Source organism: Bos indicus x Bos taurus, chromosome 11 (genome assembly GCF_003369695.1).
Source record: "Bos indicus x Bos taurus breed Angus x Brahman F1 hybrid chromosome 11, Bos_hybrid_MaternalHap_v2.0, whole genome shotgun sequence".
In the NCBI taxonomy this organism is placed as follows: Eukaryota; Metazoa; Chordata; class Mammalia; order Artiodactyla; family Bovidae; genus Bos; species Bos indicus x Bos taurus.
This window is the reverse complement of record NC_040086.1, coordinates 29,233,242-29,247,624: the sequence shown is the minus strand read 5'-3', so window position 1 is coordinate 29,247,624 and position 14,383 is coordinate 29,233,242. Positions and strand designations below refer to the sequence as shown.

The 14,383-nt window shown below is 57.2% G+C and overlaps 1 protein-coding gene across 2 annotated transcripts in view; it reads right to left on the bottom strand.

Moving 5' to 3' along the window:
* TTC7A (tetratricopeptide repeat domain 7A) overlaps positions 1–14,383 on the bottom strand; it is a 123,172-nt gene that overhangs the window by 3,172 nt on the left and 105,617 nt on the right. For both annotated transcript variants that reach the window (XM_027555189.1, XM_027555190.1), the window contains one exon: positions 9,991–10,193. In XM_027555189.1, the coding sequence (XP_027410990.1) occupies positions 9,991–10,193 (203 nt within the window). The remainder of the gene's footprint in view (positions 1–9,990; positions 10,194–14,383) is intronic.

Sequence of the window (14,383 nt, the reverse complement as noted above, 5' to 3'; positions counted from 1 at the left end):
GTGCCTGGAACCCCCCTTCAGGTGCCCGCCCACTGACGGCCATGTACATTTTTAGCTGGAACATTTTCCTCCTCGCCGCACTCCCCAGAGTTAGGCCCTCTGTTGCTATGGAGACCCACTGGGGAAGATGCACATGCCTGATTTCATAAAGTCCTCCGAGGGCTTGGAATACAACCAATTAGGCAAGAGTGAAAGATGGTGCTCAGGAAGCCCTCAGAAAAGCCTGTCAGAGGCGATGGCTGGAGGTCAGGTATCCAGGGGGCCAGAAGGAAGGCGAGCACTTCAACCCAGGGCAATGCTGTCCCCAGGGGACCACAGGGATGGGGGAGGATGGGAGAACCAGGCACAGGATGGAGCCTTAGCAGAGCCCTTGGATTTGGACAGATGAGAGCAGTGCTGACTCAGGGCTGCCCAAGATCAGAGAGCAGTGCTCAGCATGTCCAGCAGGGCTCTGGGCCAAGCTGCTCTGACTGCATGGCCTTGGGATCTGGACCCCGAGCTGTGCATGATGGAACAGGGCCCACAGGGAGGAGGGCAGGAAGGCAAGACGACAGGCTGCCAGACACCAAAATTAAGCACCAAAAATGGAAGGTTAGAGCCCTGGGAGTGCTGTGTACGGCCGAGCAACAGAGGACAGATGGGGAAGGCCAGTGGGCCGCCCAGGGCGGGGGTGGGGCCGCAGTGGCGTTTACACACATGTTTGCTATGTCCAGCTTCCATGTGAGATTCCTGTCTCAAAAGAGGGCTCTCTAGTGAAAAATGATTTTGAAAACCCCTGATCTCAACAAATGTGCAGGTGTCTGGGAAGGGCTTCTTGGGGTGTCGTGTGTTGGTTTTACTCGTGGTTCAGGAGGTTGGGGCCGGCTCCTCTGTGTAGGGGGGCACCCAGGGCTCAGAGCCAGAGGACCTGGCTGGGTCAGAATCGAGCCCTGCCACTGACGGGGGCTGTGACCACAGGCGAGTGGCCCATTTTCTCTGAGCTGCTGTTTCCTGGTCTGGAAACCAGCAGATAGAGCAGTCCTACCTCGCAGGCTATTGTGAGGATTCTGCAAGAATGAATTGTGAAATCGTGAGTGGGCTGCATGGTGGGCCAACAGCAAATGGAAGTGTCCCCAGGATGAACAGAGGGGCCTGGGCCGGGGGGTGGCATGGAGGGTGCAGAGGGGATTTCTCTGGAGGGCCAGGCTCCCCCTGGAGGAGACTGTGGGCTGGGGTGGGGTTGAATCACCTCCCCCTACCCTGGGGTGCTGACCTGAGAGCCTGAAAGGAGATACTGGCTCAGGCTGGGGTGGGGTTGAACCACCTCCCCCACCCTGGGGTGCTGACCTGAGAGCCTGAAAGGAGACACCGGGTCAGGCTGGGCCCCGAGGCCCAGGGCCTGTAACAAGATCTGCTGCCACCTGCCCGAGACACCAGCCCGTCGGGTTCATGTTTGGTAGCAACTCAGCGCTGTTTGCTGCCTGACAACTGGGCGGGGCCCCACTCCACGAGGGTGCGAGGTCTCACCTGCTCTGCCCTGAGCCCGGCACTGTGCCCAGGGCCCGCCGTCAGTCACCCTCTCGGCACCCGCATCCCCAGGTCTCCAGGGAGGTGGTGGGAACACAGAACCGGTATTTCAATTCCATCCAGATACCCCTCTTGACTCTGCCCCATCCTGCGCTGAGAGGGGAAGATCAGACCCCTGCGTGACTCTCAGCCTGACGCCTGACCTGGTAAATGCCACAGCCGTGCCCACACAGGGATTAGAACAAAGTGCAAGTTGCTGAATGTGGTGGAGCATCGCGCCTGTAACGGGAGCTCAGGGAGGGGCAGGGCTATGGGGCGGGGGTGGGGTGGGGGGTGGGGAGTCTCCAGAAATTCCTGAGATCATCCATTTCCTCTTCCCTCCCTCCCTGGATCTCAGGGAGGAGGGGGCCTCTGGCCACATCTCATCTACCTGCTGCTCCTCCAGGAAGTCTTCCCCAAGAATGGCGCCCTCTGCTCACACCACCACCTTGACACCATGTTCCTTACTGTGGGCTCTTGAATGCCACCCCTGACCCACCCCTCTTAGACTGAAAGAGACAGTGTCCCTGGCTCCTGCCCTGCTCTGTGATTTCCCACAGGACTGCAGCTCAAAAGAGTGTTGGCAGGAGGATGCAAAAGCAGGCGCACTGGAGGCCTTTATGTACTTAGTGACCTGCTTAGGGCCACACAGGCTGGGGTGTCTGGTCTCAGGAGTGCACGGTGACTCTGAGGGGCCCCTCGCTGTTAGGAATACAGGTTCCCTGCCGAAGTACAGGGCACAGGGCGGGGGCAGGAGCTGCAGCCTGGGGTGGGGATGAGGGGGAGGGAGGGTCCTGCCGGCCTTTGTCAGAACTGCCACTGCACGCTGTCACCCTGTTAACGCAGTGCCTGTCCCCCGAGTGGGGGCAGGCAGCGGGAAGGCCTGGCTGTGTGGGGGAGGTGGTCCTGGGAAGCAGCCCCGGGGCTAGGCCAGCTGCAGGCCAGGCCTAGCGCTCCCTCCCCACCCCTCCCCTCAAGTATTTATAGAAGTTATTTTGGGAATTTTCTTTCTGAGCTCAAGGCACATTCCTGGGATTCTGTCACAGCCTTTCCAGCTGGGAAGCCGGGCATCAGCTGGAGGCTGCTGGAGCCTCCTGGTCCCTGGAGCCCCCTGCTTGGGGACCCTGGGGCTGCAGGAAGGAGCCCCGGGCAGGGCCAGCTCTGAGGCAGCTCCAGGAAGACTCCTCCTGTCATCCCAGGGTTGAAGTGGGGGCAAGGGGGTGCTGGCACGCCCCTCAGGGAGGCCTGCGTTCCAGCCAAGCCCAGGCCCTCTCCTGCTCTCCAAATTCTTCCAGGTGTGTCAGCCGCAACCTGCCCAACCAGACTGGGAATGAGGAATCTGCCCCGGCTGAGAACCTAGCCCACGCATGGCCACGCCCCGCCTGGAGCTGGGCAGCTCCAGGGCCACAGGAGGCCCACCTACCTCCCTGTTGTGGGGAAGGGCACGACTCCTTCTAGACCCACCCAAGGCCTGGCTGATGAGCTCCCCATGGCTCTCAAAGGAAGAGACCCCTGCTGAGAGAGAGAGCCCCCAGACTCCCTCAGAGCCCAGCTGTGTGTGGCGGAGTGGGGGTGGGGGGTGCTGTGCTCTTCACACCTGTCCCTCCCTCCCTCCTGGGGCTCCACAGTGAGGCTTTCCTGGTGCTGCCTGTCTGCAGAGGCCACAGCCAGGCTCAAGGACAAGCACCAGCTTGGTGAGAGGGCAAGTCGCGACCTGGGCAGGGGGGCCCTTGCCCGTCCCAGGTCCAAGGCAGGGGGCTGGACCTTTTGGGGTTGGTTTCAGCCTGGGCTGGCTGGGGGCTCTGCCCACTCCGGAGCACAGCCGGGCCTGCAGGGCCAGGTCAGGAGACTGCAGCGAGGCCTCCGGACTTTGGGTTCCAGACGAGAACACTGATGGACAGTGATGGCAGACGCTGCCCTCTGAGCAGAAGGTGGAGCTTGAGGGGCTAGTGACAGGGGCTGTTTTGGGGTATGTTGGCCTCTGTACAAAGGGAAGGGGCTGAGCCCTGCTGAACCCTCCAGATGTGTACATCTTTCCCCTGACCACTGATTCTGGGGTTAAAGTAAGCCAACAATGCCTACCCGTGGCTCTGTGCTGAGCCTGTGGCATGGACAGAAGGCTTCCTGTCCACTTCCTCATCAGGGTTGGCGTGGGCTTCAGAAGTCCACACACGGACCTAAGGTTGCCTACAAAGTCCTGGGGTGCAGGCAAAAGGACATGCCTCCACCTTCATGAGCCTGGGGCGAGGGTTCAGGCTGTGTGCTGGCTGCGCCAGCATGGGCATGGGGGGCTGGGCAGGGGCCGCTGGACCCGGGAGGCCCAGGCTGCGGGGACACACCCTGCACCCCCCATCCCCTCCTCCCTTCCCCTCCACTTCCCCATCAGGGACTGCAGACCTCAGGCAGCCTGGGGAGGGGCCAGGAAGAAAACTCACAAGAAAACTACTGCACCAGGGGGTCAAATAGCCAGCAAGACATTCCTACTGAATTTTCCTGTCAAACAGAAGCAATATTCCTGCCCGCTGGAGCTGGGGGAGGCTCAGACTCCGCCGATGAGGGGCTGTGTGTGCAGCCACACACACGCACAAGACTTCTGGGTCCTCCCATTCCTCGGGCTACCTGGACGCTCTCAGCCCCTGCCACAGCTTAGGAAGCCAGCCGGGAGGGAGAAGCCTAGAGCAGGCATGGGGCCTGGAACCAGAGGCCCTGCTGTGCTATGGTACTGTCTACTTCATCCATCAACCCAGCCTAACAAGACTGTGGGCCCAAGCGCAGGGCTTCTCCAGAGCCTGGCCTTCCCAGTTCTTCCTCTCCAGCAGCCTGAGGGCCCAGCCACCCCTTTAGCTACAGAGCCTCACCCGCAAGAGGGGGTCTCAAGTCCCCCTCGTCTCTCAACACAGACTCTAGCCCACTGGGCCAGCTGCCCTTGCTCTCAGCCGAGGTCAGCCTGGCCTCGCCTTGTGCATACTCGTCCCATCCACAGGGCAGCTGGGGCTGACATCCTGCACCTCTGTGCCTTGGCCAGAGTCACTCACTGTGCTCTGAGAGAACAGAGCAACTTGGCTACAATGAGTGTCGGAGACTTGACTCTGGGCATCCTCTCCCCTCTGCAAACCAAGAGCATCTGAACTTGGCCTGGGAACCACACTTCAAAATGAAAAAGGAAAAGGTAAAAGCTTTCATAACAGCATAGGAAACCATAAACAAAACAAAAAGATAACCTACAGACTGGGAGAAAATATTTGCAAATGATGTAACCAACAAGGGATCAATCTCCAAAGCACACAAACAGTTCATGCAGCTCAAAAGCAAAAAGAACAACCGCCATGGCAGTGATGTCAAACAGCCCAGTCAAAGGTGGGGCTCAGGCCACCTGGTCTGCCTTGTGAATGGCACCAAAAATATGCCCAATGTTGACTTGTCCTTTCATCATCTGAACACTAAGACTATCCCCTGGAGGTCACATTATTATCCCCATTTGATAGAAGAAAAACTGAGCTAGCAAGAAGATGTAATCTCCAAGTGCCCCCACAACCCACGGGCTGGCAGGGCTGAGCCTCTGTGTGGTCCTACCCTCCAGGACTGGGGCTTCCCAGGTGCTCAGCGGTAAAAAATCTGCTTGCAAGGCAGAGATGGAGGAGACCTGGGTTCAGTCCCTGGGTTGGGAAGATCCCCTGGAGAAGGAAATGGCAAGCCACTCCCGTATTGACCTGGAGAATCCCAAGAACAGAGGAGCCTGGCAGGCTACAGTCCATGGAATCGCAAAGAGTCGGACACAACAACTGAGCAACTAACACTTTAAGTTTGGCAAAAATGGCTTGGCTTTTCAAAAAGTGAGTTTGTAGTGAATCAAGATAGAATATGTGTACAGAGGGAGAGGGGGCGACAGAGGACGAGTTGGTTGGATGGCATCACTGATTCAATGGACGTGAGTTTGAGGAAGCTCCGGGAAAATGGTGAAGGACAGGGAAGCCTGGCATCCTGCAGTCCGTGGGGTCACAAGGAGACTCGCAGGCACTCACCATCCAGGCTCGGGGACGGGACCCTGGGGGGCTGGGAGGAGCTCTGTGCAGGTGGAGTTTACCTCTCTGACCTCAGAGAGCAGAGCCTTCTGGTTGGATTTCTGGAGCACCTGCAAAAGGCCCAACCCAGAACCTCAGGTTTGGGTGGGGCAGAGCCCTGGTGCTTGCTAACTCAGGCCCTGCCTTGGGGAATCTCAGAGGGATGATGGCGGGGAGCTTCTGAGGACTTAAGTCGTGAAGTGGCACACCCCAGCCTAGAGAGAGGGAGGCAAGAAGCTCTCTGGGGTCATGGCCATGCTCTTGATCCCCAAGTCCACTTAAAGACAGCCACGTTGGGAGCCACAGGGAGAGAATGCACGTGTGCATGCATGCTCAGTCACGTCCAACTCTTTGACCCTGTGGATTGCAGGATCCTCTGTCCATGGGATTATCCTGAAAAGAACACTGGAGTGGGTTGCCATTTCCTTCTCCCGGGGATCTTCCCGACTCAGGGACTGAACTTGCGGCTCCGGCATGGCAGGCGGATTCTTTGCCACTGAGCCACCTGGGAAGGCAGGGGAATAATTCATCAGCCGCTCTCATAGAGGACAGTGGATGACGAAACACTGTCTCCCCCATCCCTGATATGTGGAATCCAGAAAGAAATGATACAAATGAACTTATAAAGCAGAAACAGAGTCAGAGCTAGAGAACTAACTTAGGATTTATGATTATGGGGCTTGGGGAGAGGACTGGGGGAAGGGATAGTTAGGGAGCTCTATTTGTAAACAAATATATCCACTATATTTATAATGGATAACCAACAAGGACCTCCTGTATAGCACATGGAGCTCTGCTCAATGTTCTGCGACAGCCTGGATGGAAGTGGGGTTTGGGGGAGAATGGATACGTGCGTACGTGTGGCTGAGTCCCTTCACTGTTCACCCGAAACTCACCACCTTGCTAATGGCTATATCCCAGTACAAAAGAAAAGATTAAAAAGAGAAAAAGAAACACTGTCTTCCCGGCTTTCCAGGGGCATCTGGAGAGAGAACAGGCCAGGTCGCGAGGCCAGGACTGCTTCAGAAATCACATCTCTGGGAATTACATCACAGGAGCCGAAGCTCATGCAGGGCTGTTTCCTCCTGTGGTTGGGGTGCCTGAAGAGGAAAGGGTTCTGGGGAGATCGGGCAGCAGGAGCTGGAGCTCTGTCCCAAGAAAGAAGCATTACCAAGAACAAGGGCCAATGAGGAGCAGGGCAGCCTGGCAGGAGAGGGGCCAGGAAATCCCACGCCCCCAGAACCTGTCCCTGATAGAGAAGAGGGTGGGGCGCCACCCACAAACACAGGCGGCAGGGATACAGTCATGGCTGTCCGCTTCTGGCTGAAACTTTCAAGCTGCACTTGGAGTGAGACAGGCTCTGCACTGAAGCATCCATTCTCCCAGCTCAGCCAAGCGGAGGGTAGGGAGAGTGAGGCGGTGGGTGGCCAGGGCGAGTGACCCGCCTATCACTAAGGTCAGGTCACCTCAAAGGAGCCCCCTCTTGGGAGGTTCTCAGGGACTTGATGACTCCTCAGTCACTGCTGGGCCCCGCGCCTTCCCTCAGCATCCCTGCTTCCTAGGAAGTCCCCTCTCGGCCCTTACATAAGTGCCAAGCTGACACAGACCGACGGGGAGTGACTCCCATTATGCAGTACCATGGTGAAAAGGATCCCAAGATCCCATCTGTGCTCAGTGGGAAAAAGTGCTGTGACCGATTAGTGATGCCTGTTTTGGGCAAGGGACTAGAGAGTGTGGTGGGTGTGCTGTGTTCTGCCTTCTCTGGTACTGCACTGCAGACTTTCAGAAGTGCTTTCTCATGTATCAGCTCATTTGATTATAACACCGCTGGTCTAGGAATGATGAAGCTCATTATTCATTTATAAAAGGAGACATTAGGATCGTGGAAGCCAAGTGTGTCTTTTCCTAAATCACTCAGGTGAATTAGGGCCAGAGCTAGGATTAGATCCCAGATGTTCTGAGTCTCAGGACAGGATAAGGACGACACTGAGATCAGGGAATGCTGGAGACCAATACACCAAAGCGTTCATGTGTCTTTAGGAAAAGAGTGCTTAGTAAATCTTCCCCAGGCTTGAAATTTGCTATTCTTTATGCATATGTGTGGGATGCTGGCAGGAACACAACGTGTGGAAAGGGGATAGGCTGCCTACGCTGCAGCCGATGCCCCTCTGGTTGCCTGTAACTTCACAGTGGGCAGTCCTTTCTCAGATTGCATCAAATCAGCAAGGCACCCCGGGAAGAGAAAAGGGGCCATTTCAGAAACATCTGTAGGGAGCCACTCTGGACAGCTACTTGGTTACCATGGAAACCCACCCTTGGAAACTGCCTCAATTTCAGGAAAATAGCTACAAACAATAATAAGCATAAATGAAAAATGGTACACTGCTGCTTCAAAATTGTTCTTGTTACTGGATTTGGCTGGGTTTTCCCGGAGGGCTGAGACAGTAGGCTCGTATCTGTGACCGTAGGGGCAGGCAGCTGTCTGCCTGGCTGCAGGCCGAATGACAGCGCCTGCATCCTCTGGCTCCTTAATCAAGTTTCTGGATGTGACCTTGGGGGAGGCATCTATCAGAGAAGCTAATGTCTGAAGTGCAGGGGGAAGGACAATGTGCTTTGCAAGAAACAAACATTTGCTGAGCAGACTGGAAGGCAATACAGCGCCAGGTGGAGGGAACCTGGACCAGGCTGAGATGTTGCTACATGGGCCTGAGCTAGGAATCAAGAGATCAGGCTGAGATGGGAATCCCTGCTTTCAAGGACTCTTGGGGTTAGCAAGGAACTTATAAAGATGACCTGGTCCAGCTCCTCCTCCATGGGATATTTACATTCTCTGGGCAGCATCCTCACCAGATGATTCACGAGTCTGTCCTTGGACTATGCCAAGAGTTAAACCATTCTACTCAGGAAAAAAGCAGACCCCTTGTGGCAGTGATAACCCTTCAGCCATCTGGACCCATTCCCCTGGGGCTACCGTGTTGTCCATGGGGCAGACATCAGTGACACCTTCACGGCTGTGCTCCGCAGAGAGTTCTTAAAGCAGGGTATCTAGGTAGAATCCAGACCCCGAATGTGCTGTAACTATGGGCTCCTAAATTATACTTCAGAAATCACTGTACCTGCAGGCCTGTCCACTTTTAGGTCATTACATTTATCCTGATACCTGCTCTTTGAAAGCAGGTAAGGACGGCAAGGAAAGAGTCCTCCCTAGGTTCTACTCGACCACCTGTCAGAGACATTCCCTGGACCAGAGAGTCCCCACTGCACAGGGGGTCCTGAGAAGGGGCTTTGCCAACAAAGGTCATCTAGTCAAAACTATGGTTTTTCCAGTAGTCGTGTATGGATGTGAGAGTTGGACTATAAAGAAAGCTGAGTGCCAAAGAATTGATGCTTTTGAACTGTGGTGTTAGAGAAGACTCTTGAGAGTCCCTTGGACTGCAAGGAGATCAAATCAGTCAATCCTAAAGGAAATCAGTCCTGAATATTCATTGGAAGGATTGATGCTGAAGCCAAAACTCCAGTACTTTGGTCACCTGATGCAAAGAACTGACTCTTTGGGAAAGACCCTGATGCTGGGAAACATTGAAGGCGGGAGGAGAAGGGGACGATACAGGATGAGATGGTTGGATGGCATCACTGACTTGATGGACATGAGTTTGAGCAAGCTCCCGGAATTGGTGAAGGATAGGGAAACCTGTTGTGCTGCAGTCCATGGGGTTGCAAAGAGTCGGACACAACTGAGCGACTGAATTGAACTGAGAAGGGGCTGACTTGCCCTTGATCACCCAGGAAAAGAACAGCAAAGCCAGGGCAAAAAAACCAACCTCCTACTCCCAACTGCCGAGCCTTCCCACAGGAGAGGCACTGAACCCCGGACACCCACACCCTGGCCTGCATGTCCTAAGGTTAGGGGCCATTGGCCCCTCTTAGCACCCCGAGGCCATTCTGCATGTGTGCTGAGTCAGGCCTGACACAACAGTCCACCCCAAGACACTGCCTGAATCCCACAAGGAGGCACGGAGCTCCTCTCAAATGGGGGAGGCAGCCCCGTGATCAGGCAGGGCCTGGGGATGAGGGCATTTTGGTATCTGTCTAGAATCTGCAGGGCAAGGACCTGATGAGTACCTACAGTGCAAACCCTTGGGGCTAGATGGCCTTACAGAAACACACCAAGAGGAAGTCACAAAGAATCAGCCAACCCTCCCAGATGTTTTCATCCACTCAGGCAGGGGATTGCAAGGGAGTGGCCTGCCATATGGTCTCTATTCTCCCAACAGGGCAAGGAGGAAGCCATCTCCCACAGATACCAGGGCACTGCAGGCAGGGGAGGGGGTGAGGAAGGGAGGGGGGCTCTGAAGCCATCTGAGGAGGTGCGGGGCTGACTTACCAGGCTGTGCATGATACGCACGCCGTCAGGGTTCACCGTGAGTGCCTCCTTGTACAGCTGCTTGGCCTCCTCCAAACTGCCCTTCATCTCGGCCAGCCGGCCCCGCATGTAGAGCACCGAATGCGAGGTGGGAAAGAGGCCCGCTGCCTCCTGGATGCAGAAGTCTGCTTCCTTGAGGTGCTGCTGCTCCATGAACAGCTCGGCTGTGAAACCAGAAGGGCAGGTGAGGTGGCGGGAGAAGTCAGAGGCGGTGGCCCCCTCCCACATCTGACCGTCCGCCCCCGGAGTTCAGGAGCCGGGCTTGGGTGATGGCACCAGCCCCCTGGAACAGCACAGGATGGGCTCACTCTGGGGCACGGCCGTAGCACCAGGCAGTGGTTTCTGAGTGCTCACCCTGCGGCAGGTTCATGCCATGTGCTGCACGGAGACCAACTCTGCCGACACGCCCAAAACCCTACAGAACCATCACTTCTGTTACCCACTTCGGGGAGGAGGAAACGGGCGCAGAGAGGCCGAGGAACTCTCCTAAGGCCACAGGGAGAGAGAGCGATGGAGCCAGGGTTCACACTGGGCTGTCTGACATCAGAGCCTGGCAGTGGGGGCATGAGTGGGGTCCCCTGCAGCTAAGTCTTTGCTCGGGTCCTGTTCATCACTTGTTCATCTGCTCCCCATGTGTCTGGGGACAGGGTGGGGGGCAGATGAGGTGGCTCCCCAGGGATGCCAATGGACTGAAGAGCTAACTCTGCCTGCATCATCAGGATGAGGAGAGCTACATGCTGCTGCCAAAGATGGGACTGGAAGGAAGTCCCGAGGGTGCCTGCGAAGGGGCAAGGCTGGGACTCAGAGAAGCTAGAAAGCCACCAGTACATACTGAGAGTTGACTGTGGACCCTGGGCCAGGCAAGCATCTTCTCATAGGTCTGGGAGGGAGGCAGGTTCTCTCCCGCGCCCCAGGCTGATAGAGGGAGGACCTCACCCCAGCCCCTTGGTAGAAGGTGCAGCTCCCGGCCTCCCTCCAGATTCAGGACTTTCCATCCCACAGAGAAACGACGTCTTTCAGCCTACTGGCAGGGAAGATCTCCCCACAACCAGTGTGCCTTCTGGCTCCAGAGCAATATAAAACGGGGCAGTTTCTCCAACCCTGGCCCAGCCCACACAAACGCACATTTCAAACCCACGCTGCACAGGCACACACCCACTGCAGTTGCTTTTAGAAACGCAGTGCCCTGGGGTTGCCTTGCAGCCCACTCAGCCCGCCTCCCATGGCAGCCTGGGCTCGGGTGCCCCCCTCGGGGGCTGGTGCCCCACACAGATGGGAGGGGACACAGAAGGGCAAGCAGAGCCTGGCTGGTGACTCTGCCAAGAGCTATTCCCAGCAACGGCCGAGAGCTGAGGTCACACTGGTTCAGATGAGGTCTGGGGGTCGGGGGTGGATAACAGACCTTCCAAAGGAAGCTACCAGAAAGAGGTGGAAAACCCAGGCCCAGGCAGCCCACCTTCTTTTTCTAACAAGAAGCAGGAGGAGGCCTAATAACAGCCTTGACTGTGCACACAGCACCGGGGCACCCAGCGTGAATGCAGCCTAAGATCCACTGGATAATCAAAGCAGCTTGAACAGTGCAGAAGGCTTTCTGAGCGGGGTACTCTTTGCCTTTACTGGAGATGGAATGTGGGAGAATCAGAGAATTAACTCAGAGGAGCCAGGCTGGCATGATAAGGTGAGAGAACAGCACAGGCTCCTGTCCTCAGGGACGGCCTGAACCGGAGCTGCCGCCTGGCCTCTCCACCGGCTGCCTTCATACCTGCGTCCAGCATCCGGCTGCTAAGGACCGACCGTGTGCCTGGCCCTCCCACGAGAAGGAGAAAGAGAGGTGGGGGAAGGGGAGCAGCTGAGCCACCAAACCACTGGAGTGACCAGGGCAGTGGAGTGACAAGTGCCATGGCTGAGTGTTTGGGGCACTCAGATGGGGTCGGGCCAGCTGGGCTGCTTTGATCAGGGGAGTCTTCCTGGGGGAGGTGGCATCTGAGCTGGGGCCTGAAGGCACAGGGGCACTTGGCCTGGCAGAGAGGAGAAGGGAGGCCACGCTGGGCTGGGTCTGGAGGGCTGGGCAGGTTTTTCCGGGGCCACAGGGGAAAAGGAAGGGAGGAAGTGTGAGCAGTGGGGGTGGGGAGGCCTGTCCCGCACCAGCCCCTGGGCTGCTGTGTCCACCGCCAGGAGCTGAGCTCAGAAGAGAGCTGGGCTCTCTCCTCCCCTGGACCTTGTCCCCGCAGCCCTCCTCGGGCCTGGCCCACCTGCCCTCCTGGTCCTGGCCCGGCTCATTAAGCTGTTTACATCTTGCTGCCCTGACTCCTGAGCCTCGTCTCTGGAGGCTGGCCCCGTCCCTCCCTTGGGATCTCTTCACAGTGCCTGCACATCAACAGATTTCGTTACGAGGATCCCCAGCCCCCTCCTTCCTCGGGGCCCTGGGCTTCGTCCCAGCCACACAACGGAGGACATGCCCTGAAAAATAGGTAGGGCTGCTCTGCTCTGATGGACTTCATCACCAGTCAGGCAGGAGACCAGATGCCACAGGACAGAGCCAGAGGCGAGGGCCAGACGGCCCCCAGCAGGCCCACTGCCCTGCACACAGACCCTCAGGTCGGAGGGCCGCAAATGTACCCCTTTTGTCTAAACTCAGCCTCCCTGGGCAGCTGTTTTACCAAACATGGTGCTCCCCAGCCAGCCAGCCTCGGCTGCAGAAGGAGCCCTATGGCACAGTGCCCGCCCACTGCCCAATCCTCTACCTCCCAGCCTGGTGACCAGGGCCCCAGGGTGTCCACAGCCAGCCCAGTCTCCCCTGGCCAGGGCTGGATAAGCACCCACTACCACTGGATTTTCCTTGGATTCTCACAGTCGAGGTCATCCCTCCAGCACGGTCCTCGCAGCCCCCTCAGTGTCAGAGGCTCCTCTCTGATCCCCTTGGTCCCTTCTCTCTCCCCCTCCCTCCTGGTCTCCACTTCTCTCGGCTTCCTCTCTTCCTACCCTGGCCCTGACCTCCTCTCCTGTCTGTGTGTTTCGGCTTTTCTTCTTCCCTCCATCTCTCCCCACCCGCACCCCCCTCTCTGCTTTCTCTCAGCAGGCTCCAAATGGAAAACATCTGTTCCCTGGAGCTTTGCAACAGTCCCTTTTATTATTTTTTTCTGAGGCATCCTGATCTAACCCTGCACCCAGAGCTGGCTCCAGTCTCCCGGTCGTTCCTGCCAGTTCCGAGCCCTCTGTGCTGGGAGGAGGGCTTTCCTCGGCTGGTCCTGAGGAGCAGGGTGAAAGAGGGCCCAGAGGGCCCAGGGCCAGGCCTGAGGCCTTGGAGGCACCTCCCCAGGTGAGACGGCTTCCTAGAGGCCCCCCAGCCCGGAAACCCCAGAAAGGAAGGGGGGCCACCCGGGCTAAAAGGGCAGAGCCCTTCCAGGGCAGGAGATAACGTTAGACCCTAAAAAGAATCCACCTTGAGCTCCAAGTGCCGGCGGGCGGTGTCTCCAAAAGTTGTCCCTTAAAGGAAATAAGCATTTCCCTATATGGGTGCCCAGAATAAAGGAGAAGGAAGGGTCGGGGAGGGCAGGGGAGGAGAGAGAGTAAGAGTAACAGAGAATCCAAAGGTCTGAAGGGACTTTTTGGGTTAGCCTGGGACCCAGGGTGCGTGACGCATTGACTCAGGCCACACGGCGTCAAGGCCCTGTGGTCCTGCATGCCCAACTTCCTGTCCTGGGACCTCTCCTCACGAACTCAGGAGGAGGGGTTGACTGACAGAGAGGAGGGAAGAAGGACAAGAAGGAGCACAGGAAGAGAGGACACGGGAAGGGGGCATATAAGGCCAGAGGGAGAAGGGAGACTGGAGGGAGAGAAGGGAAGAAAGGAGGAGGAAACGGAAACACGAGAGTCGGGGGAGCCTGTTGGACCAAGGGTCAGATGCAGCTTCTGTCTCCACTGTGAACACTGCCCTACGGCCCCACCCAGGTCCCCAGTCTGCCTGGCCAACAGCAGGGGCAGCACCCACTTTCGAGGCCATCTAAAGAGCCAGGGCACCAGCGCCCAGATGGTGTGGATCTGCCATCTGGAAGCTGAGACTCAGGCCAATTTTCCCCGGACACAGGGAACGCCCACAGCTGCCCGCGAGCCCTTGGACCCCCAGGGCAAGGGGACTCTCCCTGTCCCCACAGCCCTCTCTAGCATGCTCTTAGCTCCCAGAGACGTGAGCTGCAGAGAGGAAGGTGGGTCTTCCTGCCCTTCTGGAAGGCACCTCCCGACACTCAGGATCCTGGAGCATCTATGGGGCCGGGTGATTCCCCCATTTTCACACAAATCCACTGCCAAAGAGGAGGCATTTTTGAAACTCATCTCTCAGGCAGAAACCCTCTGA